At 33.2% G+C, this 26,373-nt stretch overlaps 1 protein-coding gene across 1 annotated transcript in view; it reads right to left on the reverse strand.

Annotated features, from left to right (window-relative positions):
- LOC131528732 (WD repeat-containing protein 7) overlaps positions 1-26,373 on the reverse strand; it is a 124,867-nt gene that overhangs the window by 63,602 nt on the left and 34,892 nt on the right. Inside the window, 4 exon segments of the mRNA XM_058758059.1 lie at positions 10,080-10,203; positions 12,147-12,265; positions 13,394-13,453; positions 18,555-18,640. Of these exon segments, the coding sequence (XP_058614042.1) occupies positions 10,080-10,203; positions 12,147-12,265; positions 13,394-13,453; positions 18,555-18,640 (389 nt within the window).

Genomic DNA, 26,373 nt, shown 5'->3' on the forward strand with positions numbered 1-26,373 from the left:
TGAGCATGTCAACATTACAGTAACAAAAGGACACTGAAAACAATGGAGTGAGAGACCAGTTTCTCTTTCTCTGAGACAATACATGACTCAAGCTTGTACTGGAATGCTTTCTAAGGTTCAGCATTTATTTCATATGATAAAATGAATTAGGCTTTTAAATGTAACTAAAAAATAAAAATAAAAATAAATTTAAATAAAGTATGCAAAAAGCAACTATTCAAAATGTTGTATTTTATCATAAATATATGGGCTGCGTATTTTTATGCTTATTAGAGTATTGTATTTGCATACTAGAGAATGCAAACTAAAAAAATAAAATGTATTAATATGCACATAATAAAATAAAATAATAATGTAGCACAAAGCAAATTTTAATAAATCTTCACACCAGGGTTATTACTGTTAACATTTTATTAGTTGAAATAAATGTTAATTGAAATAAAACACAAATAAAAACCTATTTTATTTATTTCAGCTAGTTGCCAAGGCAACATTTCTCATTTTCAAGTTGAAGTACTAAAATAATAATAATAATAATACAAATAATAAAGTTTAATATTTTTAATACTAATAAAAATATAGTAATAAAATTAAAGTATGGTAATATAATCATAATTGATAATAAATTAAAACTAAAAATAAAAATTAAAATAAAAAGTAATATAAAACTGAAAAATTAAAACATTACATACACTTAAAAAATTAAAACATCAAGATGTCACAACAAAATTAATAAAACTTCAACTAAAGTGCAAAAAGAAAATATAATAACTCATTTAAAATATTAATAAGAAGTATAATAAGTATAATAAGAAGTATAGTACATGCGTATATTGTCATATAATGAAAAGGAACGGTGACCAGCTTAAAAAAAAACAAAAATAAAACAGGTCCTATGCATTATATTCCAAACCGTATGAGGTCATATGACGGCTTCATCTGAGGAATATACTGCAAGTTTAGTTGCTGATCTCAAATCTCATTCGTTCTTGCACATACAGGATTCACACTTAATACATCACACATCAATCCAGATTCACTGCCAGTAACACCAGTAACAGGCATTAGTTTATCATCTCGTAAATGATCATAATGCATCATGCATTAAGAATTACTGCATTAAGACTGAGCATAATGCAGCGATGCATTAAGAATAAGAATGTTTTGTGTTTTTACAGTCTGAGGGCAGAGACCGAACTCTTCTGAAGGTAACTGACAGCTCGTCACTGGCGCTGTCGATAGAGCTTAAGTTGTAAATAACCCCGAATATTCCTTGAAGATAAACGGCTGGTCTGCAGGGTTTTTAGCGTGAGTGTGTGTGTGTGTGGATGGCGTTCAGCCTCAGGGTGTGTGTGCGCGAGCTGTGTGGGATTATAGAGGCACATCCGCGGGCCGGAGCGCTCTCTCACGGAAGAACCGCCCGAGGCCTGGTTTAATCACCCGCTCATCCGTCCCTCCCACCGCTCATCACCCCAGGGGATGCTGGGAAGGGTAAATCCCAGCCCTCAACATCCTAACAGGGGAGCGAAGGTGAGGGAGAGAAAGAGGAGGCATGTGAATGAATAGATAGAACAAGCCAAGGAAGGAATAAATAAAATAAACTACAACATAAAAATAAAATAAAATAATAAATTAATTAATAAAATAAAGAGTAAAATGTAAAAACAATTCAAAATACATTCAAACAAATATTCAAAGAAAATAAACAAATATATATAGTATAAAGTTAAAATATAAAATAAATTTTTAAAAAGTTTTCAAAATACATAAAATCAAATAAACAACCAAAGGAAAAGAACAACATATATAAAATAAACTACTACAAAAAAAAAAAAAAAAAAAAAAAAGGAAATAGTACAAAAAATCCTATTAAATTAAATAGATTGAAAGACAAATTCAAAGAAAAATAAAACAAATATAATAGATAAAATCTAAAACAAATAAGAAAATAAAAGGTAAAAGAAAAAGAAAAAACAGCACAAATAAAACAAAAGAAAAATAAATAAAAACATATTTTAAAATAAAATAAAATATCCAATAAAAAATAATAAATACATAAAAATACATAAAAATAAAAGTAAAAAAATGTTAAACAACAAATAAACAAAAACTTAAATAAATAAATTAATTTTATAAAATCAAATATTAATGATTGTGATGTCAGATTCCTGAATCTTAACTCCTAAAAGTTCATGGAGCGAGGGTGAGAGAACGCAAAAGATGAGGAAAAAAAGACAGCGGTCATTCATTCATTCAGATGATCAAAGAGACAACAGCTGCCTGAGCAAGCGTTAGTGTGTGTGTGTGTGTGTGTGTGTGTGTGTGTAAGTGAAGTTCATGGAGGTCTGCTTAATGAAGTGACGGGTGAATAGAGCCCAGAACAGAGGATCAGACACACACACACACACACACACACACACACACACACTCAAGCATGAAGTCTAGTCCCTTCTGCAGCCTAGAAACTCAAATTAAAACCAGAAAATAAAATGAAAAAAAAAAATACAGTAAAAACAGCAAAATTGTGATATATTATTACAATTTCAAATAACTCTTTTCTATGTGAATAACTGTTAAACTGTAATTTATTTCTGTGATACGCAGCTGAATTTTCAGTGTCACATGATCCTTCAGAAATCATTCTAATATACTAAATCGCTGCTCAAGAAACATTTCTGATTATCAAGGTTGAAAACAGTTCTTTAAAAAAAAAAAATTGTGCTAAATATAACATTGAACCCATGACAAAACCCCCAGAATGCAGCTGTCTGGCTTTCATTGCGTGTGTGTGGTTTTTCTGGTTTATTCCGCATGTTTTTGTGAACAGGAAAAGGTCATTTATTCATTTCCAGAGCAGCTAATGCCCAGCATGCATCAGTGTTGTTTCTGTGAGAGCGATAGCTGACCTTTAACTGGAATAGAGGCACAGATTCACTTAAAAGCCTTTCAGTCTGACTGCAAATCAAAACCCGTTGAGCCAGAGACTCGTTCCAGCACTGCTGCTGACGCGACGCACACATCTAAATGTGTCTGTGCTTACGATTCAGAAATATGAAGAGTAAAATGTGCCACTGAACGCTTCACTCACAGACCAGGGAATAAATCAAAATTCATTTCTGTGGGAACTGACAGCATGAGAACTTTATATTTAATGAGGAATATTATATATAAAACATTCCCAAAAAGATCTTCAGAGTTTTAAGACAAAATGTCAGATATTGTGATTTAATGTGTTCAAAATGTGATGTAAAATCTACTATATATTTTTATTTGCACCAGATGATTTCAATTCTCTGATTTGCATGCAAAAAATATATAATTACTGACTAGATTTGCCTTTAATATGACACTTTCACCTCCATTACATTATCCAATAAATTGCAAAGTCAAAACCATGAATTCATTACTAAATGTAATTCAATTCACATTTAATGTCATTATATATCAAATTAATTATACACTGTAAAAAAAAAAAAAAAAACTTAAAATTAAGGCAACCAGCTTCAGCAGATTTTTGAGTTTTCTCAACTTGTCGTTTTAAGTTTATACAACAAAAATGTGAGAATCTCCCACAAAAATAAGTTGAGCAAACTCAAATTTTCAAATTTTAAGTTGGCTCAAATTTTATTATTATTATTTTTTTAATTAAATATTTTAATTAAATATTTCAATAGCATAAAATAAATCTCCAGAAAATGAAGACAAAACAACAACAATTAATAAGTGCACAAAAACATACAAAAATATCTCCAAGAAAAATCTCTAAATATTGCCAAAAAATATCCAGTGATATAAGAGAAAATGCCAGACACTGTGATTTAATTTGTTCAAATTAAAATGTAAAATCTAGTGTACGTTTTTATCGGCATCATTTTATCTGTTTCTATTTTCTGGTTTGCATGCAGGAACTAAAAACAAAATGTATTTATTAACTAGATTTTCATTTAATATAATACTTTTTCCTCATTATCATTTGCAAAGTGGAAACCATAAGTTTACTACCAAATTCAGAATTAAATTCATTAAATATGATATAAGTTATAGTATTCTTCAACAACAACACATGATTTGAGGAGTCGAGGACGAGTGTTAGTAATTTGAACAAACTCCTCAAACTAACTATGAGGAAAAGTAACAGTGAACAGCACTAACTAGGGCTGATGATGTATTGATCAGCGCTGATATAAACATATGGATGTTTCTGAACATCTCATTGTAAAAGATCATCTCAAGGAAAGAGCAAAGACAAATGCCACAAGACAGCCGTAGTGTTACACACACTCCATAACTGTGTGTGTGTTTGTGTGAGAGACGGATCGCTTTCACTGACCCCTGCAGTCCTGTACCCTTCTGAGGTCACTGCTGCCACGGTAACATTACACTGACCAGCAACCGTCACCATGGCAACCGTTCCCAGGGGCCACTGCTTGCCTCCCATCAACGGCCCATAGAGACACACACACACACACAGTGTAGGAGTCACTGGCTCTGTTCTAAACCCTAATGAGTCGTCTACTGCCTCCACAGTCAGCTGTCTTCTAAGAGCACATCTTAACTGAAATCGCTGATTTGTAATACATACATTTCTCAATCACGCTGCCAACCTTTCAGATGTTTTTAGTTGATTGTCTGTTAGCTTTAAGATCATCTAGAGTAATGTTTGGATTAATACATTTTATGTTTTAATGAAAGTTTCTTCTGCTCACCAAGGCTGCATTTATTTGACCAAAAATACTGTAAAATTTGTTAAATATTATTATGATTTAAAATAGCTGTTTTCTACGTGAATATCTGTTTAACTGTAATTATCAATGTTAAAAACAGTTGTGCTGCCCAATATTTCTGTGGAAACCATCAAAAGAACAGCATTTATTTGAAACAGAAATTTTTTGACATTATAAATGTCTTTACTGTCACTTTTGATCAAGTTATGTGTCCTTTATGAATAAAAGTATTAATTTATTTGCAAGGCCTATAAACCATTAAACTTCAAGGTTGTTTTTACTTTCTAATTTCAAATCTTTCAAAAATGACTTGACAAGATTTATCTTGACGAGTTCTAGTTAAAAAAAAAAAAAAACACACTAATATGAATTGCTTCAAATCTGAATTAATTTTAATTCTGCTTCTAATTCATATTTAACTCAAATTCTTGAATTTTAATTGGAATTTAAAATTCAATTCTGAATGGTCTTGTTCTCAACGCTGACAAAATGCATTTGTCTTTCAAGCCGATATGCAAATGTATAATGTATAGTATTTCTCTTCTGGGAAGACAGACAGCAGATATTGATGCTGCACCCTGAACCAAACAGATTTCTGTCCAATCAGACGCTCTCTAGAATGAGAACGTCCCGCCCCTAAAACCACCTGTCAATCACTAGCAAGCAACAGAACTCGATCCAAACATCCCGTTTCAATAAGAAAAACATGAAGACAGGGGAAAAACTGTGCTCAACTCTTTCTTAAAAAGCATAAAGTAGGAAAAACAAAGATCAAAGCGCACACCTGAGACTGAACCGATGAGAACAAACCCGAAGCAGAATGTTTGAGGGACATCAATACAACACAAACACTCAAACAAGACCTGCGGGAGGATCGAAGCAAACAATCGAAGTGAGTGTGAAAACAGCCGCAGACACATGATGTGTTTTCACACTCCTCGTCGACTCTGAGACGGCCGGGTTTATCAGGTTTGTGCTGGTAAACGTAACCGAACACGAGATCCTGGAGAGAATCTCAAAGATTCATGATTCAGTCCAGAATCGCCTCCACCGCGATATATATATATATATATATATATATATAGAGAGAGAGAGAGAGAGAGAGAGAGAGAGAGAGTACAATGGGGCTAAAGGCACCTTTGATATTATTTTCATCTAAACCACTAGATGGCAAAAAAACATGGCGTAGCAAAACATCCGCTTTTCAAGATGCACGTGCACATTTGTCTGATCTTTGACACGATCGCACGCAGCAGCGCGAAGTTGATTCTGTGCTTATTTGATCTAATATTTTATGTTTTTTTAAATTTTGCAGATTTAAGTAGCAAATGAGAATCGCTAAAATTAATGCATATATTTTGAGACAAAGGTCTTCTTTATGATTTTCAGTTTTGTTTAAGATAATTAAAGCAACAGTTTTTAAATAACGAAAGAACATGTAAAAGTATGGTATTTGGGGTAAAAAGCGCCCCTGCTGTTGGGGCTAAAGTCGCACAGTAATTAACATGATAATTACTAGATGCTGAATTTTCCATTTGTTGACATGACATGGTTAGATTCAGATGGTAAATCATATATTATGTTAGGTGTCCATATTAGAGATATTCACCATGTTTAGAATGAAACCATCATATTTAAAAACATGATATTAATCATATCACATAATAAAATATCATTTGTTGTTACTACTGTAAACATATATTCAATTATTATTGGATCTCCTTCAATACTTTCAGAATCTTTACTTATTAAAATGATTTTGTTTCTGTATTTTAAAATATATTTTTATATTAACATTTTAATGACAGTATATTTCTTGAACAAAAATGTATTCTTTTATTTTTCAAAATAAGCAGAAAATAGTACAAACTTTGCTAAAGTGATTGTTTTGAATAAGTATTAACTTTATTAACATTATTTTAAAAAAAAACATTATTTTAGCTGAAGTATTTGTATCAATACCGTGTGTGCCACCTCATACATTTATAAGATTTTTAAACAAAATAAACAACTTGAATGATTTATTTTCACACAAAATCTGTTGCTCCATTAATGTTCAATACAAACCTATATATTTTTTCTGCAATTATACATTTTAGGCGCAGGTAATAGCACATTTTTTCTTAAGGTGGGCCTTTAGCCCGTTGTACCCATATATATATATATATATATATATATAATTTCATTACAACAGACTGATAGATCGATCTATGGATTTATATATACTTAAAACAGACTTGTTATATTATTTGCATATCATTGCTCTTTTGTTGGTTTTGATTGCTTCATTTGTAAGTTGCTTTGGATAAAAGAGTCTGCTAAATGACTAAATGTAAATATATACAGTGGCCTCCATAAGTATTGGAACAGTAAAGACAAAATTGCTCTGCTTGCTGTGGAGAATATGATTAAAAGAGGAGTATGAGACAAAACTACAGAATGTCACATTTTATTATTAGCTGTTTCGACACATACATGTTTTACCAAATAAAAAGGACAGCACTTTTAGAGTTCACCCCACTATCTGATGTGAGCATGAGTGTTGGGACAGATGAACCTAAGGCAGATGTAAAAGATGAAAAGCTATGATTTAGTTGCATGTAATCACAGCAGTGAGTCTGCGACCCATAAACATCACCAGACTCTTGCTCTCAAGCTTTGAAATGCTTTTCCCAGCCTTTAATGCAGCCGATTCCAGCTGTTGCTTGTTTTGGGGAGTTTCTGCCTTTAGTCTCCTCTTCTTTGTCCTGATAAAGTCCTGGACTGACCCGGCAGGGTGTTTTGGGTCATTGTTCTGATGCAATATGAAGTGCTTTCTGATGAATCTTGAAGATTGGTAGCCAAGATGTTTCTGTACACTTCTGCATTCATTCTGCTGCTGTAATCATATATTAAGTCATCATTAAAGTTGAAAGGGTCTGATTCAGAGACAGCCATGCATGCCCGTGCCATGACACCACCTCCACCGCGCTTTACAGATGAGGCTGTATGCTTAGGATCATCTGCAGTTCCCTTTTTCTCCACATTCTTGCTTTCCCATCACTTAGATAAAGGTTCATCTTTGTCTCATCTCATCTCAACTCTTCTGGCTTTGTGCTTTTTTGCAAGCTCTGATCTTGCCTCTCTATTTTTGGTGCTGGTCAGAGGTTTGCATCTTGCTGTAGCCTCTGTTATTCTGTGTCAAAGTCTCAGAGCATCACTCCAGCTTTCTGGAGGTTGTTGGTGATTTTACAGACATGTATTTTAGGGTTAATTTTTTATGATTTGTCTGTCATCAACTGCTGTTGTTTTCTCAGCCGATCAGGTCATTGTTGGTTGCTGGTGTCGCCGGTGGTCTCCAAACTCTTGATTTCTCCGTGCCCTTTGTTTTTGCTTTAGCTCTAACTGACTTCCTCTTTTCTTTTAGCACCCAGATTGCTTGCTTTTCTCTCAGAGTCAGCTCCCTCTTCTTCATCCTGGTTTGTGTGTGTCATCATCAAATGCAAGACTCAGAATGCAGAAGCAATGGATATAACTGCATTCCCTGCTTTTAATATCTGAAGAATTAATGCAGCAGGACACAGCTGATCACTCAGAAAGACCTGTGAGGCATCTGTCCCATTACTTGTGCTCAGATAGTGGGATGAAACTCTAAAAGTGCTGATCTTCTTAGCTGGCAAAACATCTATGTGTTGAATCACTCAATAATAAAATGTGACATTCTGTAGTTTTGTCTCAAATTCATCTTCTGGACTACACAGCAAACAGAGCAATTTTGTCTTTACTGTCCCAATATTTATGGAGGGCACTGTGTATATATGTGTGTGTGTATGTGTTTAAATAATTGAATAAATAAATAAATAAATAAATGTGTGTATGTATTTAATTAATTAATTAATTAATTAAATAAATAGATGTAATAGATGTGTTTAAATAATTAAATAAATAAATGTGTGTATGTGTGTAGATATTTAATTACTTAATTTATTAAAATAGAAAAATCAATAATATATTACATATATATATATATATATATATATATATATATATATATATATATATATATATATATATATATATATATATATATACACACACACACACACAATTATTTATATATACATTTTTATTTATTAAAATAGACAAATTATATATATATATATACCTAACATTTTGTCATTTAGCAGACGCTTTTATCCAAAGCGACTTACAAATGAGGACAACAGTAGCAATTAAAATCAACAAAAGAGCAACGATATGCAAGTGCTATAATAAGTCTCAGTCAGCTTAACGCAGTACAAATAGCAAGGTTATTTTTTTTAATTATATAATAAATAAAAAGAAAATAGAAAAAGAACAGAGCAAGCTAGTGTTAAAGGTCTTTTTTTATATATACTGTATATTAGGGATGCAGCGATTAACCGGTTTTACGAATAACCGCGCTTTAAAACGTCACGGTTAATTAATCGTAAAGGCTCCGCTACACCGAGTGTTTCTGTTGCACGGAATGGAACTGTTGAAACTTGCGCAAAACAAAAACAAAGTTACACTAGCGGTGTACCATCTTAAAATGCCGTGTTTATCAGAGACATGGAGGATACTAGATTAACTATGACAGAGGAACCAAACAGCGATCCTTTATTTCCACCAGAGAAATGACTGAAGTCGATAGTGTGGGACCATTTCGGGTACACCAAGAATGACCAGGGCGTCATTTAAATAGTGCCGTAAAAATTGCTAAAGAGTGAATACATAAGGGATAATACACAGCTCGCCAACCTGTTCTCACTGTGCAATAAACGATTTTAATGCACGACGTGAAGGCAAGGACCACCTGACGCGAAGTTCGTTAGCTCTAAAATTCTGCTGCTTCAGAGATGAAATGGTACCTCAGGTCCAAAAGAAATGTAGAAAGAATATACAAAATGAAAACACCAAATACATTTGTGATCTATTTCCATTCGTTATTTTCAAAAGGGAAATACTGACATGGATGTTTACAGAGCAGAGGTCACGTTTTTTAATTCCAATAGGAGAGATGTACTTTTTTGTGTGCTGTATTATTGGTTATTGTGTTATTTCTGTTTCAAAAGGCAGCAATCAATAACACTTTAATATCTAAAGAGTGTTTATGTGATTTTATGTTGTGAATGAATACATGCATAATAATCGTATAACCGTGATTATTCCTCAGACTATAATCGTACCAACAAAATCTATAATCGTTGCATCCCTACTGTATATATACTTTATTAAATTACATTTTATTATCTCTGCCATAGTGTGGATTATTTGTATGGATGCTTTAAATATATATTGTGTGTGAAATGTTTTCATTATTTGAACACTTGAGGGGCAGAAGCGTGTGACACTTACGAGAGCTGACCGCGTCCACATACTGCGGCAGATATGGTGCCCACATGTCAATGGTGTCCTTCCGGCCCGACTGACCGATCCGCCGCAGCTCAGCCAACAGCAGCGCCTGGGCCGCCTCTCGAACCTGCAGCACACACACACACACACACAGGTTTACACACCGACACCGCAGCGCTCTGCACACCACAGACCGCTGAGATGAAGCCGCAAATAAAGCTCACGCCTGACAGCAGCCGGAGCAGCCATTGAGAGACGGAGTGTGTCTTTGTCCCGCGGGTCAGCAGGTGCTCGAGCTGCCAGATACGAATGAAAGCCAATGCGAGAGAGACAGAGAGCGACCCTCGGAGAAAAAGGATTAAGGATGCTTAACAGAGCGTCTCTTTCTTTTCTTTCTCTCTCTGTCTTTCTTCATTTCTCTCTCAGTGTGGCGTACAACACCTCTGCAGTCACACTCTCACTCTCTCTCTCTCTCTCTCTCACTCTCACACACACACACACACACACACACACACACACAGAGAGACACAGACACACACGCATTTGTTTTTGTGAAAAGTGGGGACATCCCATAGGCGTAATGGTTTTTATACTGTACAAACTGTATGTGGTATTGCCCTACACCAACCCTACACCTAAACCTACCCCTTACAGGAGACTTTCTGCTATTTCAGATTTTCAATAAAACTGATTTATAAGCGTTTTGAAAAGTGGGGACATGGGGTAATGTCCTGAAAAGTCACCTTCTCCTTGTAATACCTGTCATACCCTTGTAATTATACAGACACACTCTCGGACACGACACAGACACAGACACAGACACAGACACAGACACAGACACAGACACAGACAGACACACACAGAGAGACAGACACACACAGAGAGACAGACACACACAGAGAGACAGACAGACAGAGAGACAGACAGACAGACAGAGACACAGACACAGACACACACAACTTGGTGCAGTAAGAAAAGCACTTCTCACAAAACAAAAGACTTCTGCTAAATTCTAAATAAAACATTTACTTTTAATATTTTAAAAGTGATTAAGTTACATGATTATGTAAAAATAATAATTAAAGACACACAATATCAGTTGTGTTGGACAGTGACAAACTAAAACTACAATCCAGGGTAATAATAGAATTTTACACAAAACTAGAACCACAAAAAGCATTTTTGTTACTTAAAAATAGTCGTTAACTGAAATTAAAAACCAAACAAACTGTAATATCATTCATATTAATAGTAATTTTAATATTATATTAATTTTAATATTACAAATGAGAATAAAAATATACATGTAAAAATATAATTAAATATTGTAACATTTTAAAAATAATAATTTAAATTCTACATTTAAAATGTAAAAACAAATAATAAATAAAAATAAGCCAACCATACAACATTTTCATTACTTGAAATAAAATGTTTAAAAATAACTTATTTTATTTAAGCTAGCTGTCAAAGCAACATTCATATTTTTATTTTGTTAAAAAAAAAACATGAAATTACTAACACTTTAACTAAAATAAAAACTCAAAATATAAAACACACATTATATATATAATGGGTATATAATACTATCTTCATACTAATATAACACTGCTACAAACTTCAACCAACTACAATTTCAGTAGTTTAAGTGTAGCTTTTCTAGTCCTTTCCTTGTGATTACTAGCAATTTTCCAGTAATCATTTCACTCGGTAGCTTTGTTATGATATTCTATTTAAATGATGTTAAAAATAAAGAAATTTTTGGGCAAGACAGTACTTAAATGCTACAGTTAATCAAAGTTTTTGATTTTGGTTTAATTGTGTTTTGAATTGTGATGTTTGTGCAAGAGCAATTCTGTGCAAATATATATATATTATATAATCTCTTGCATGTCAAATTATGTGACCAAACATTACTTTACAGAGAGATTACGATCAACTAGCTAGTCTCGACTAGTCAAACTCTGCCAACTTCAGTTCAATGTCGTTGAGCAAAAATGAAGTCTCAAAAAAGGATTTATATAATTAAATGGAAGCATATATTTATTGATATATCAATAAGTTGAATACCTCCAGGCAGCGGTCCTGCCATCTGCGAGCCAACATCTCCAGCAGAGGAGGCCTGAACTTATCCAAACCCAGAAGATCAGGAAGCATGACACAATGCATGGCGGCCAGCTGACTCCAGCCTACAGAAACACACACACACAAGCGCGCAGGGTCAGACAGACAGACATCACCACCGTTCACAACACCACTGCAGAACCACATCCTCACAGGAACCTGGAAAACCAACAAACCGCTCACAAACACCAGAGGAACACCAGCAATGCTGCCGATTCATGACGGAACATGAGCCACATCCAACAGAGGATCACATATATCAGGAATATATGGAAGAGCTTTTGGAAAATGATGAGCTTGCAAAAGTCAGTAATGCACGTGAACACTTTCAGAGGAGAAAACTGATTCAGCTTCAAAGAAACTGGTTACATTTCTTTATGAAACAACAAACTTACCTTTAAGAGAAATACATCAGTCCATCAGTTTATACAAACTCATGTAATTCACAGAAACACGCGATTCATAATATAGACTGAATTTCAAATACTGCAAAGCAGAAACACTGAAGTATTAATACAAAATATATAATATAAACAGTTTGTGGAAAATTATAACTTCAATAATTTACAGTGAACATGTTTGGAAATGACAAATTTCCATTAATGCGTTTTCAAAAATGTAAACATTTTCATCTGTAATGAATTTTATATTAAAATTTTGCATGTCAAAATATTTTTGTTTTTTTCTAAAATGTTTTACAAAAAATTTAAGAGACATTAATAATATCAATTAATTTATATCATTTTAAAACAAACAAAACATGGTACAAAATAAATACTTAACATGATACATTTTTCTAAGATACATTTTTTATATGTGTACTATGCCTATATACTGTATAAGACCGCACTAATGATTTGTTTTTTGTTCACAAAAGCGTTTATTAAAACCTGAGGAGAAATGTGTGTGTATAGATATAGATATGTAAAATAAGCATGCAGTCCAAGACATTTACACACAGACAGACAGACAGAAAAACAGACAGACAAGGACTACAAGCACAAAGTACAGCAGAAGAGTGTAAGTGAACTGAACCTAGAGACAGAACGAATCGCACAAACACAATAAACACACACAGGCACTGAGCGCCAGGCCAACAAGATGAACGGGAGAGAGAGCGGGCGAGAGAGCGCGGCTAAAGAAAAGAGAGAGAGAGAGAGAGAGAGAGAGGCCTTTATTCAGAGAGAGAATACCTTCATTGACTGAGGGAGAGTGAGACACTCCTGAACCAGAAGACGGAGCAGCGACCGCAGCTTGCAAAGAGAGGAAAAGAGACGTGAAACAGAGAGAGAGCGAGAGCAAGAGAGAGAGAGAAAGAAAGAAAGAAAGAAAGGCCTCCAGCAGTGTTAGAAGAATTGAGCGGCAGTTATTAAAGGAAAATAAACTGAATACATTGGTACAGAAATCAAATGAACACAAGAAATCCACAGAAATTAAAATCTAAACACCATCAGAAACACACTGTTATTATGGTTATTAGTGTGAGTATCACAATAGAAAATCCTTATTATTTACCGTGGTAAACCACCAAAATATGACTGGGCAGGTGACACATAAAAGTCTATACAAATATAGAAACATTTATCCATATAAATTATATAAATGTATAAGAATATATATATAAAATTTTAGTGTTGTCAAACGATTAATCACATCCAAAATAAAAGTTTTTGTTTACATAATATATGTGTGCGCACTGTGTATATTTATTATGTATATAATTTAAGAAAAATTTGTTATGCTTATATATTAAATATATTTATATAATTTTTATGAATATTAATGTATACATGTAAATATTTTCAAAATAAATGCTGTATGCGTGTCTTTATATATATACACATAATAAATATACACAGAACACACATATATTATGTAAACAAAAACTTTTATTTTGAATGCAATTAATTGTGATTAATCTTTTGACAGCACTAATATATATATATATTATATTATATTATATAACATTAATGTTTAAGGCTAATCCCCCCCCCCATTTTTAATCATCTTTTTGTCTTCACTAGCTCATAATAAACAATCCTGCAGACATATGAATTTATAGAAGTACAAAGTCAAAAATATCCTATAGTTCATAAAGCAGCATTAAAAATAATTATTAAAAAGCTGTTTAAATAATTTTAGGTGTCAATTTCCCAAAAGTTATTTAATGCAATATATATTATATTATATTATATTTAATGCAGTTAATATACAGTAGAATCATCGGGCAATAATAAAAGTTAATAAGTAATTCTGTATTATAGTAGTTTACCATAGTATTTAAGTGGAATCTACAACTACCATAGTAAATGTTTTATAAGATAAGTGCTGAAACCAGGAAACATGAAAAAATATGGTTAATTCAACAAAATCTGAATGTTTCGATGTAACCGTTTAAACTATTGATATTATTATATATGTGAAAATGAAAACCAAAAAAACAAACAGTATTTCACTAAAGGTTTCTGATGATATTTCCATACAAGCCATTTCACTGCACCTGAAAAATGAATAATTATTCAAAAATAAAATAATCAAATTGCAATATTCTCCCTGACTGTATCCAGCAGAGATGAGAAGAAACAGAAAATAAAATGACAAGACACCTTTCCAAAGTCAATGAGACTTCAGCTCATTCTCCAGTCTTTCACACATGGCAGATGCAGTTCTTGAAACACACATTTATGAATATTTCTGATCACCTGACCGCTGAAGATCTTCAGCTGTGACTGAGAGAGCAAGAACTACAAATCCCATGAGCACTTGAGAGAGAGAGAGAGAGAGAGATGGCAGAGCGAAGCCATGCATGCAGACAGAGAGAGACAGTGAGCCGCGGCACCGTCCTGGATGAAGAGAAAATCACAAACAAACATATTTCTACAACTACACATGTTTAGTAGTGATCGGTCAGTGTATATGCAGTATTTGGCCACTGTGATATTGCTGACATTGTTCAATAGTCACATACATTATCACACACAAAAAAAGTATTAGTTCTAAAGCTGCACAACTTGTTTAGATTATTTATTATTTACTATTACTTATTTATTTTGACAAATACTTTAATGTAACAGCAATATGATAAACTTGTAACAGTTCATATTGCTGATGTTTATATACCAGTGAAAAAAAAAAAAAACACATAGAAAAAAAGTAAATCTGTCCAACAGCTCATGTTCAAAAAGTTCAAAAAAGCAAGTCTTTTTACATTTTTGCAGCCAAAAATTTGCATTTGAACTATGCATTTTTGAATTATTATATTATGAACGTAAAGGAAATCTGTTCTTTGTTCACATTAAAGTACACAGCAAATGTACAAACTACGAGTTTAATAAATACTTAATTTTGCTACATTTCTTAGAAAACAAGATTTCATATCTTTATTTTGCATTTCAAGTAGATGTATTTTTATTTATGGATGTTTCGATATTTCTACTGGAAAACAACTTAAAATTTTCCACGCCTTTCGGCTCTGATTTAAGATCTTTTTAAGGCATTAATTTGTGATTGAAGATTTTTTAGGATCTTTTAAAGATCCACAGAGCTTCTCTAATTGTGCATCGCCAAAGCATGTCTGTCGATCATAAAATAAAAATAAAAAAGCATCTTTTGCAAATATCAAAAACGCTGTGTAAAATAAGTATTCAATTAATTTTTTTTTTAATGCTACCATTAAATTATTTATGTCACTGTTATCAGCCACTGGCTGATTACATACCAGTATTAGCAAAAGAAAACTCATGCTGCTTGACCATAAAGGTTTGCTAAGTGCCATTTCTGTTTTTTTTTTTTTTAATCTGCTAAAAACTTTATTTAGTCAGGAGTGAAATTGTATATACACATGGACTAAGAGCCATTCAACTCCATTCTTTTGGCTTTAAAAAATCAAATTTTAAAACATTTTGAAAGTTGCTCACCATGGCTACATTTTATTTTATTATTCTATTTATTTATTAATACTAGCCATTATTATATCCAGTATAATTTTTTACTAAATTTTTTTACAATTCTTGCGTAAAACAGTCTGAATCTACTTGGCAATGACTGTTTAGCCAAATAATAGTTCCTCTGATTAGGGAAAAATATTTATTTTTGATAAATAAAATAAAATAAAATATTTTAAAAATATATTAAAATAAAATAATAATTTCACTTTAAAAAAAAAAAACAAGTGAATTTTAAAACATGACATTTAAAATAAAAAATAAATAAATTAAATAATGATAAATTAAAAATGATTAAAATAAAATAATTATTTCACTTAAAAAAACAAACAAAAAAAAAACAAGTGTATTTTAAAACATGACAAATAAAAAAATAATAATAATATCAGTTTCCCTGTTGACCAAAATAATCTACAGGCCTCTTCAACACCCTCAGACTGAAACGTGTTCGTTCGTCCCGACAGCTCTGTAACACGCGGCCAAATCTACTGAAAACACCGGCGTTTGTTTCTCTAAATCCCTGCTTCCTCCGGCACATGCTCAGCTTTTATCTCGGCACGCGATTTAAAGAACGACTCCATTAAAAAACACTTAATAACACAAGCTAAGCACAGTTTCACAAACCCGTCCGGATCAATAAGAGGAAACGAGAGGAGGGAGAAAACGCTACACGTGGTGAATAACTTTCATTATGTGTACAAACCTAAAGAGAAGTGTTAGATCAATAATCTCAGCACATCTCAGAGGACTCGCTCTCTCTCTCTCGCGCTCTTTCATAACATTTTCCTGCTCGGCGTGAGAATTCATCGGACAGGCGCGTGTCAGGACGCTTCTCGCTGCGGTTTTGTCCAGTCAAAGACTTTTAGCATGAGAAAGAAACGCTGCAGGCCCTTCTGGTCAAAGAGAAGTGCGACAGAAGCCACTTCCCCTCTGAATAAGCCGGACAGGCGTGTGGCGTGTGCAGCTCCACACAAACCATTATTCACAGTCCTGCTCTATTGTGCATGAACAATAGCTGCTCCGGACGGGGGACAAATTAGGGCACGTGTTGAGGAAGAGTGAGTGTGTGTTTCATACACAGGCTTTAGACAGTCACCGTGCGCTAAACGGGTCCATTTCTGTGCTGTGTGTTATCTAGAACTTCTTGAACAAGGCTTGAATGCAAAAAAAAAAAAAAAAACTAAGATTTGCTAAAAGGAACATTTTCACCTGCTGGACGATGAAACAAATCCCACACACTTGCACTGAAAGAGCGACCAGAGTCATTATAGAGACCAGATCATCGTTTCACGCAAGATGGGAAGAAAAAAACAACCCTCGAGTTTCTCCACTCTTTCTTCAACAAATCATTAATGTTTTTAAAAGAAAATACTTAAAAAATAAAATAAATAAATAAATAAAATCTTTGCAGTATGAAAAAATTATATATATATATTTTTATAAAAAATTAAATAAACTTTTTTTAAAAACTATACATTCTGAACAATTTTAACACTTAACACTTGTTTGTATCTTTAGTTAACATGACCTAACAATAAACAATATTTTTACAGCATTTATTAATATTATTTGTTGCTTAACTTTTTTTTTTTTTAACTATACGTAAGAATACGTGCTTTAAACATTCTGAAAATACATGGAAATGGCTGTTTGGCCAAATAATAGTTCCTCTGATTTGATGAGATAAAATGAACTACTAAACTAAACTAAAATACAAAATAAAATAAAATAAAATAATAAAATAAACCCTTATAAGACAGCCATATAGGAGCACTTTTTCATTTTAGCACTAATACACTTTGAAAATTAGCCACCTTGGCTAAATCTGCTTTTATTAATTTATAAATACGGGTTAATCATTAAATAATTTTTAATTAAATTTAATTCAATTTTAACAATTCTTGCATTCTCAATCAACTTGGCAATGAGTGTTCAGCCAAGTAATAGTTCATCTGATAAAATAAAATAAAATAGTAAAAACACCCAACAATCAATTAATACAAGAATCTCAACAAACACTAATGTGTTTTTAAAATTAGCCTCCTCGGCTAAATCTGACAGATTTTACATTGATTTTATGTATTATTAATGTGCATCGTTCCAGAAAGAAAGAAAGAAAAAAGATCAAGTATTTCATGCACTATAGTCATGAACAATTAACAACAAGATTAATCAATTCTGTAAATATGTATATTGCTCATTGTTAGTTGATGTTAGTTAATAAGACCTTGTTGTAAACATTTTTAAAAGAAACTTTTTTGGCAGAAAATAAATGTGTTGAAAAGAAAGAGAGGTGCATGAAGCGTCTGATCGTGAGAGAGTCTGAGGAGAGTTTGTTTTACAGCCAGAGCAGAGGTTTTCATGAGGACAGACTTTCTTTTGGAGGCGAGCGCTCTGTCTTTGTAGTTACCTTGTTTGATCTGTGCTTGCAGGGCTGGGCTGGAGGCCTGTGGGGTGCTTTTTCTCGGGGTCTCAGGGGTTCCTGGTCTTGGGGGCCTGAAACACAAAAGGCCAAATGAAATATTTAACACACATCCACAGCACAGAATTTAACATCAGACCGGTGCGAATGTGTATTTATACAGGTCTGTGAGTGTGTGTATAAACCCCTGAATACATTCATGTCAACATCCATGTGTGTGTGAGAGAGAAAGATTATCAACAAAAACTATTATTTTTGTTAGTTAGTCTTACAAAGTAAATCCTGTTGGCAACAATGAAATATTTCTGTATTGTTTTACTTGAATGCTGCAGTTTCAAGTGAATCAAGAAGACCTCTTTTCCTTAAATAAATTGGTTCAAAAAATAAATATAAAAATAAAAATCATCTTTGTCAGCCATGTAAGAGCACCTTTTAATCTCAACATTCACTAATAAATTTGGAAAATTAGTCACATTGGCTGTATCTGGTGCATTTTACGTTGATTTTATGTACATTGATTTGATTAAATAATTAACATCCTATTTACAAGAACAAGCTAGTACAATGTAAAGGTTTCACAAACACATTTTTGAAGGATGGTAAATATTGTCTAAATGCACTGTAAAAAATGACCGTGATTTTAACGATAAAAAACCGTGAAAAAGCTACGGTAAAAACCTGTTAAATGGTTAACGGTAAGTTCCCCTAATATATACGGTGAAAAATGTAATAGACATTTCAGACAATTGTACGGTGAAATACCGCTTTTGGAAGTGAAAAAGAATGTAAAATTTACAGGGAAAAACCGTAAATTGATGTCCCAGAATTCCTTGCGTTGCATTTCAAATTTGTTTGAATTTGATGTTTTTTCTTTGAAATAACTAGGTTTCTTAGTTTTTTTCTTATCAGTTATGTTTATTAGGGTTTTATGTTAGATCTAATGTTGTTAAATTAATGTTTATTGCATATTTCAGTTTAATGAGTCTCACCATGATGATGTTTAATGTTTGTGTGAATGACACTGTGCACCTTCTATATACAGTGAGGCAAAAAAGTATTTAGTCAGCCACCAATTGTGCAAGTTCTCCCACTTAAAAAGATGAGAGAGGCCTATAATTTTCATCATAGGTATACCTCAACTATGAGAGACAAAATGAGAAGGAAAAATCCAGAAAATCACATTGTAGGATTTTTAAAGAATTTATTGGTAAATTCCTCGGTAAAATAAGTATTTGGTCACCTACAAACAAGCAAGATTTCTGGCTCTCACAGACCTGTAACTTCTTCTTTAAGAGGCTCCTCTGTCCTCCACTCGTTACCTGTATTAATGGCATCTGTTTGAACTCGTTATCAGTATAAAAGACACCTGTCCACAACCTCAAACAGTCCAACTCCAAACTCCACCATGGCCAAGACCAAAGAGCTGTCAAAGGACACCAGAAACAAAATTGTAGACCTGCACCAGGCTGGGAAGACTGAATCTGCAATAGGTAAGCAGCTTGGTGTGAAGAAATCAACTGTGGGAGCAATTATTAGAAAATGGAAGACATACAAGACCACTGATAATCTCCCTCGATCTGGGGCTCCACGCAAGATCTCACCCCATGAGGTCAAAATGATCACAAGAACTGTGAGCAAAAATCCCAGAACCACACGGGGGGACCTAGTGAATGACCTGCAGAGAGCTGGGACCAAAGTAACAAAGGCCTCAAATCCTGCAGTGCCAGACGTGTCCCCCTGCTTAAGCCAGTACATGTCCGGCCCGTCTGGAGTTTGCTAGAGAGCATTTGGTTGATCCAGAAGAGGATTGGGAGAATGTCATATGGTCAGATGAAACCATAATAGAACTTTTTGGTAAAAACTCAACTTGTCGTGTTTGGAGGAGAAAGAATGCTGAGTTGCATCCAAAGAACACCATACCTACTGTGAAGCATGGGGGTGGAAACATCATGCTTTGGGGCTGTTTTTCTGCAAAGGGACCAGGACGACTGATCCGTGTAAACGAAAGAATGAATGGGGCCATGTATCGTGAGATTTTGAGTGAAAACCTCCTTCCATCAGCAAGGGCATTGAAGATGAAACGTGGCTGGGTCTTTCAGCATGACAATGATCCCAAACACACCGCCCGGGCAACGAAGGAGTGGCTTCGTAAGAAGCATTTCAAGGTCCTGGAGTGGCCGAGCCAGTCTCCAGATCTCAACCACATCGAAAATCTTTGGAGTTGAAAGTCCGTGTTGCCCAGCGACAGCCCCAAAACATTACTGCTCTAGAGGAGATCTGCATGGAGGAATGGGCCAAAATACCAGCAACAGTGTGTGAAAACCTTGTGAAGACTTACAGAAAACGTTTGATCTCTGTCATTGCCAACAAAGGGTATATAACAAAGTATTGAAATGAAATTTTGTTATTGACCAAATACTTATTTTCCACCATAATTTGCAAATAAATTTTCTACAATGTGATTTTCTGGATTTTTCCTTCTCATTTTGTCTCTCATAGTTGAGGTATACCTATGATGAAAATTACAGGCCTCTTTCATCTTTTTAAGTGGGAGAACTTGCACAATTGGTGGCTGACTAAATACTTTTTTGCCCCACTGTATGTTATTATTTAAAAGCTGCTTGTGATGGGCTTTGGTTCATCATGTGACTTTCTCATCACCACCTGCATTTGGTGGTTATCAGTGTGTTTCAAAGGTACAAAACAGATTTCAGTACTTCAATAGGTTGGTATATTAACATTATATCAGTTAATGAGATTATGGTATTTAACTGTAAATTTAAGTTAAAACCGTAAAACTTAAAATGTTGCTACCGTATATTTTACGGTAGAATTCCGGCAACCACAGCTGCCGTTTTTTTACCGTAAATTTTACGGAATTTGTTTTACAGTGTGCTGTATAGTCAACACCAAACAGGGTTATTATACTTAACTAAAACTATAACCATAAAACAGATTTTGGTTAATTGAAATAAGCTTTAACTGAAATAAATTAAAATATAAAACTTTATTTCAGCAAGTTGGCAAGGCAACACTTCTAATTGTTTTTAGTTTATCTAAAACTAAAATTTTATATAATTTTTATTAATGAAAACTATAGACATTTGAAAAAGAAAAACTATAGAAATGAAAAAAGAAAAAAACAAAACAAAACAAACCTACTAAATCTGAAATGAAAATACAAAAATTTTAAATTTAACGAAATACCAAAAATATTCAGATATCAGTTTTTGTTAATATTGCACACACCTAAGGGGAATGCTTTGGATTTTTTACTCCATATTAACAACTGGAATCAAATGAAAATAGGATGGAATAAAATAAAATAAAATAATGTTATAAAATAAACTTTTTTTTTTTTTTAATTAGGGTGATAGAGCTTGCAATGATACAGTAATTTTATACATATACAATTAAATAGAATTTATATTATAATAAATTATAATTAAACATTAAACCTGATCAAAAACATAAATATTTGTAATGACAAGACTGAAAAACACTGAAATATATTTTTATGGGCGCATCCTAGTGTGAAGAAATCTTGTCATTTAGAGGAAGTAAAGAGAAGCTTGTCATCTCTCTCAGATTCAGTGTGTTTGGGTCTAATGCTCTCTCAGGTTTCCCATTCCTCTCCGCTCCACCCGTCACATTCACTCTAACGAGAGCCAGAGCTCGTTAAAGCTTTCATTCCACATTCTGCTCAGAATCCAGTTTTAAAAGCACATTTTGAGAGAAAAGATATGAAATAAACGACTTCTGACCGAGTTCAAAAAGCTGTAGGTGAGCAGTTTGAAACGTTTCACAAACTATGGAGTCAAAAGGCATCTGATAGAAAGTCGGTGTGTGTCTGTCAGAGAAGTTTTAGCCGCTTTGACTGTTTTATTGGCTGTAAAAGCTTCCGAACACATTGTAAAAGACAGTAAAACTGCAGTTTGGTGGAGACCGTCCAAACATCCACAAACAGATTTTATTTCAACTCCAACATTTCTGCCGGTTTCATCCTGGATGTGTTTAATAAGTTATTGAAAATCCCATCTTTCTGGAGCACAGCTGTGCGTTTTCACTTTCCACTGCGTAACTTTGCCCCCCAAAGAGTTCAAAAACTGAATCTAAAGAATGGCCATAAATGTGAAATTGCCTCATAAAAATCAGGGGCAAATTTTGCTCAGAGCAACACAGAGATTGAAAGATGTTCAGACATGCTTTAATAACTGTTTGTAATCGAACTAATACAAACAGAAGGACTGCTTTCTTGCTATGTCACGTTAAATAGTTGTACAAAATATCAGCATTTGAAATTAAACATATGACTAAAAAGTCTTAAAAAAATTATTTTAAAATTATTTAGCATAAAGAAAAGGAAGCATATTTATGTACCGTTAAGATTCTTTGCATTATAACAATTTTCATAATAATTAATTGTTTCTCTGGAATTCTCATTATATTATGCATAACAAATCTCAGTCTTTTAATATAGTAATGTGAAGAAATAATTATTTTAAAACTTTAGTTATTAATAATTATTTAAATTATATGTTTTTATTTAAATTTTAAATTTAATTTATCAAGTGTATGTTTTACAGGGTGCTACAAAGATCAGCATAATTTTCTAAAATAAAATGAGCAAAATATAACAAAATAAGCATAATTTAAATAGTTTAAATAATGAATATTAAAATATATTATTAATAATAATGATAATAATATATATATTTTTATTATTATTATATTAAATTATTATTAATCGTATTACAAAATCTTTAAATCAAATTTTAATCAAATGTTTATATATATATATATATATATATATATATATATACACACACATCTACATACATATATATTAATTTTACTCTATAATAATGAAAATCCCATAAGAATCACCATTAAAAATGAATGACAAAAAAACTCCATGTAGTATAATTACGCAAATTTCCAGAAATAATAAGTATGTCATGATATACAGAATGGCCAAATTTATTTGTACAGTGATTTTGACCACTAATAAAAAAACCTCAAGACTAAATCGAACGTGAAAAAACGATAGCTACAGTACAAACTTTTATGAGCTCTCATTATATTGACTCTTGAAAGTTATTTCAAGGTAAAAGTGACTTTGAAAGAAATCGGTGGCGCTGCCCTTCAATCCAAACATGATCCACAAACAAATTGACGGGCTGTATTGACGAGTTTCACGCGTTTCCAGCCGGCCGTCAGTTCACCTGCAGAGCACGACGCTCACATCTCTCACCTGCGGACAACGAGCGATCAGCAAACACGAGCCGGAGCTCGATACCCTTCAGTCGCCTCCACCCCGCGGGGCCATCATGACCAGAACAACAGCAGCTGTCCCCTGGGTACGAGATGAGACGCTTCACGCTCGGAGACTTTCTATCTCACTGTCCGCTCGCACCTGAACCTCCATCCAACCCCTGGGAGCCCAGGAAAATTAAAGCCCCCAGATACGCAAAAGAAAACACAGGTAAACAATAGAAACAGCGGGTTGAGCTTCTCTCGCTGATTCTCCGTCCGCTGCTTCAAGGTTGTTTACTTTCTTTGTACAGTTTTTATTTGCTGTGATGTAAATATGTGCATGATTACAGCTGGTATTACCATCCCATCCGAGGTCATCTGATCACACAGGTCAGCTAAAATACTTTTACATTAACACATAGCCAAAACACGCCTGGTCCCATCTAGCACTTTCAAAGACAGTTTAAAGTATCACGATTATATTTTATGATGCTATATAAATTTTTATTGTATACATGCATATACACGTTTTATATATATATATATATATATATATATATATATATATATATATATATATATATATATATATATATATATATATATATATATATATATATATATTAATTAGTGCTGTCAAACGATTAATCGCATCCAAAATAAAAGTTCTTGTTTACATAATATATGTGTGTATACTGTGTATATTTATTATGTATAAATAAATACAAACACATGCATGTATATATTTAATAAAAATATGTTATGTTTATATATTAAATATATTTATATATAATATAAAATATAAGAATATAAATAGATAAATGTATATACATGTAAATATTTTCAAAATATATACTGTATGTGTGTGTATTTATATATACACACATAATAAATACACACAGTTACACGCATATATTATGTAAACAAAAACTTATATATATATATATATATATATATATATAAATTCTTTTAATTTATATCTAATATTTTATAATAAAAAATCTAAATAAATAATCTTTCCATTGATGTATGGTTTGTTATGATAGGACAATATTTGGCTGAGATACAACTATTTGAAAATCTGGAATCTGAGGGTGCAAAAAAAAAATCAAAATATTATAGATTATAGAAAATCGCCTTTAAAGTTGTCCAAATGAAGTCCTTAGCAATGCACATTACTAATCAAAAATTAAGTTTTGATATTTTTATGGCAGGAAATTTACAAAGTATCTTCATGGAACATGATGTTTACTTAATATTAGTGCTATAAAACGATTAACCGCGATTAATCGCATCCAAAATAAAAGTTTTAATTAAAATTATTTGTTTACATAATCTGTGTGTGTATTTATTATGTATATGTAAATACACACACATGCATGTATATATTTTGAAAATGTTTACATGTTTTTACTTGCATTTTTGTATATTCATATAATTTATATACATAATAAATATACACAGTAATAGGGCTGGGAAAATAAATCGATGCATCACGATTCTGAGATTTTCCGAATGCATGGCGATTCTTTCTCGAGTGGATTCTGAGCTTAGTTTTGAACAGCAGATGGCGCTGCATGCTTTAGAAACAGCCGTACTCTGCTTGATTCCAAATCCTTACACTCACTTGAAACTAAAATAATCGTTCATAAAATTTGAAAACGTTGAAGCGAATTACAAGGGTGTTCACAGTGAGCTGTATTTACATTAATCTCACGTCATAAAAGCATTCTGAGCCGAGGTGAAATTACATGACTCGGCCGAACGCACAAGCAGCGCTCTTCTTCGTGAGCATTTGAGTGTGCGGATAAAAACTAGATTAGAGCGCCATCTGCTGTTAAAATCTAAGCACAGAATCGATTCCAGATGAATTGCGATGCATTCTGAAAATCTCAGAATCGACCCATGAATCTATTCTGCATCGATTTATTGTCCCAGCCCTACACAATACAGACACATATCAGGGCTCGCAAAATCGCTAGCCCGACGTCCCGGGGCTATTGTGTTTTCCAGTCGGGCTACCAAAATGTATCACTGCCTGCCCGACGGGCTCCTTAAATACAGATCTCCCGCGGGTCCTTAAAAACTCTGAAAGTGAGTTGTATCAAAATTAAGGCCATCAAAAGTTTTAAATATGTTAAATGGTATAAGAAATGTCTTGATTACAATTTCAAGAGGTCTTACAGTTGGGGACAGAAAGACAAGAGTCGTGATACGGCGGATTAAACTTCAAAAGGCAATGATGTCATTGAATAAATAATGAGTGCAGCACGTTTCAAGTCAAAACGCGGCGCGGATGTCTTTATGTGAATGTATCTGAAGGGAACTGACTGTCCTCAGAAACGTGTCGTTGGCATTTTGATTTCATTTTACCTATAATTCCTGATAAAGCAGCATTTATGAGCGCAGAGGTGCTTTGTGTACAGCGTTTCCGGGGAAACCGCAATATTTCAGCGCTCCTGAAGCGCCACCTCGTGGCAGAGAGTGAATCTGCATTTCCAAAAAACCTTTCTTGCTGTTTATGGTCAGATCAATGCAAATATCAACTCAT

Source organism: Onychostoma macrolepis, chromosome 21 (genome assembly GCF_012432095.1).
Source record: "Onychostoma macrolepis isolate SWU-2019 chromosome 21, ASM1243209v1, whole genome shotgun sequence".
NCBI classification, from domain to species: Eukaryota; Metazoa; Chordata; class Actinopteri; order Cypriniformes; family Cyprinidae; genus Onychostoma; species Onychostoma macrolepis.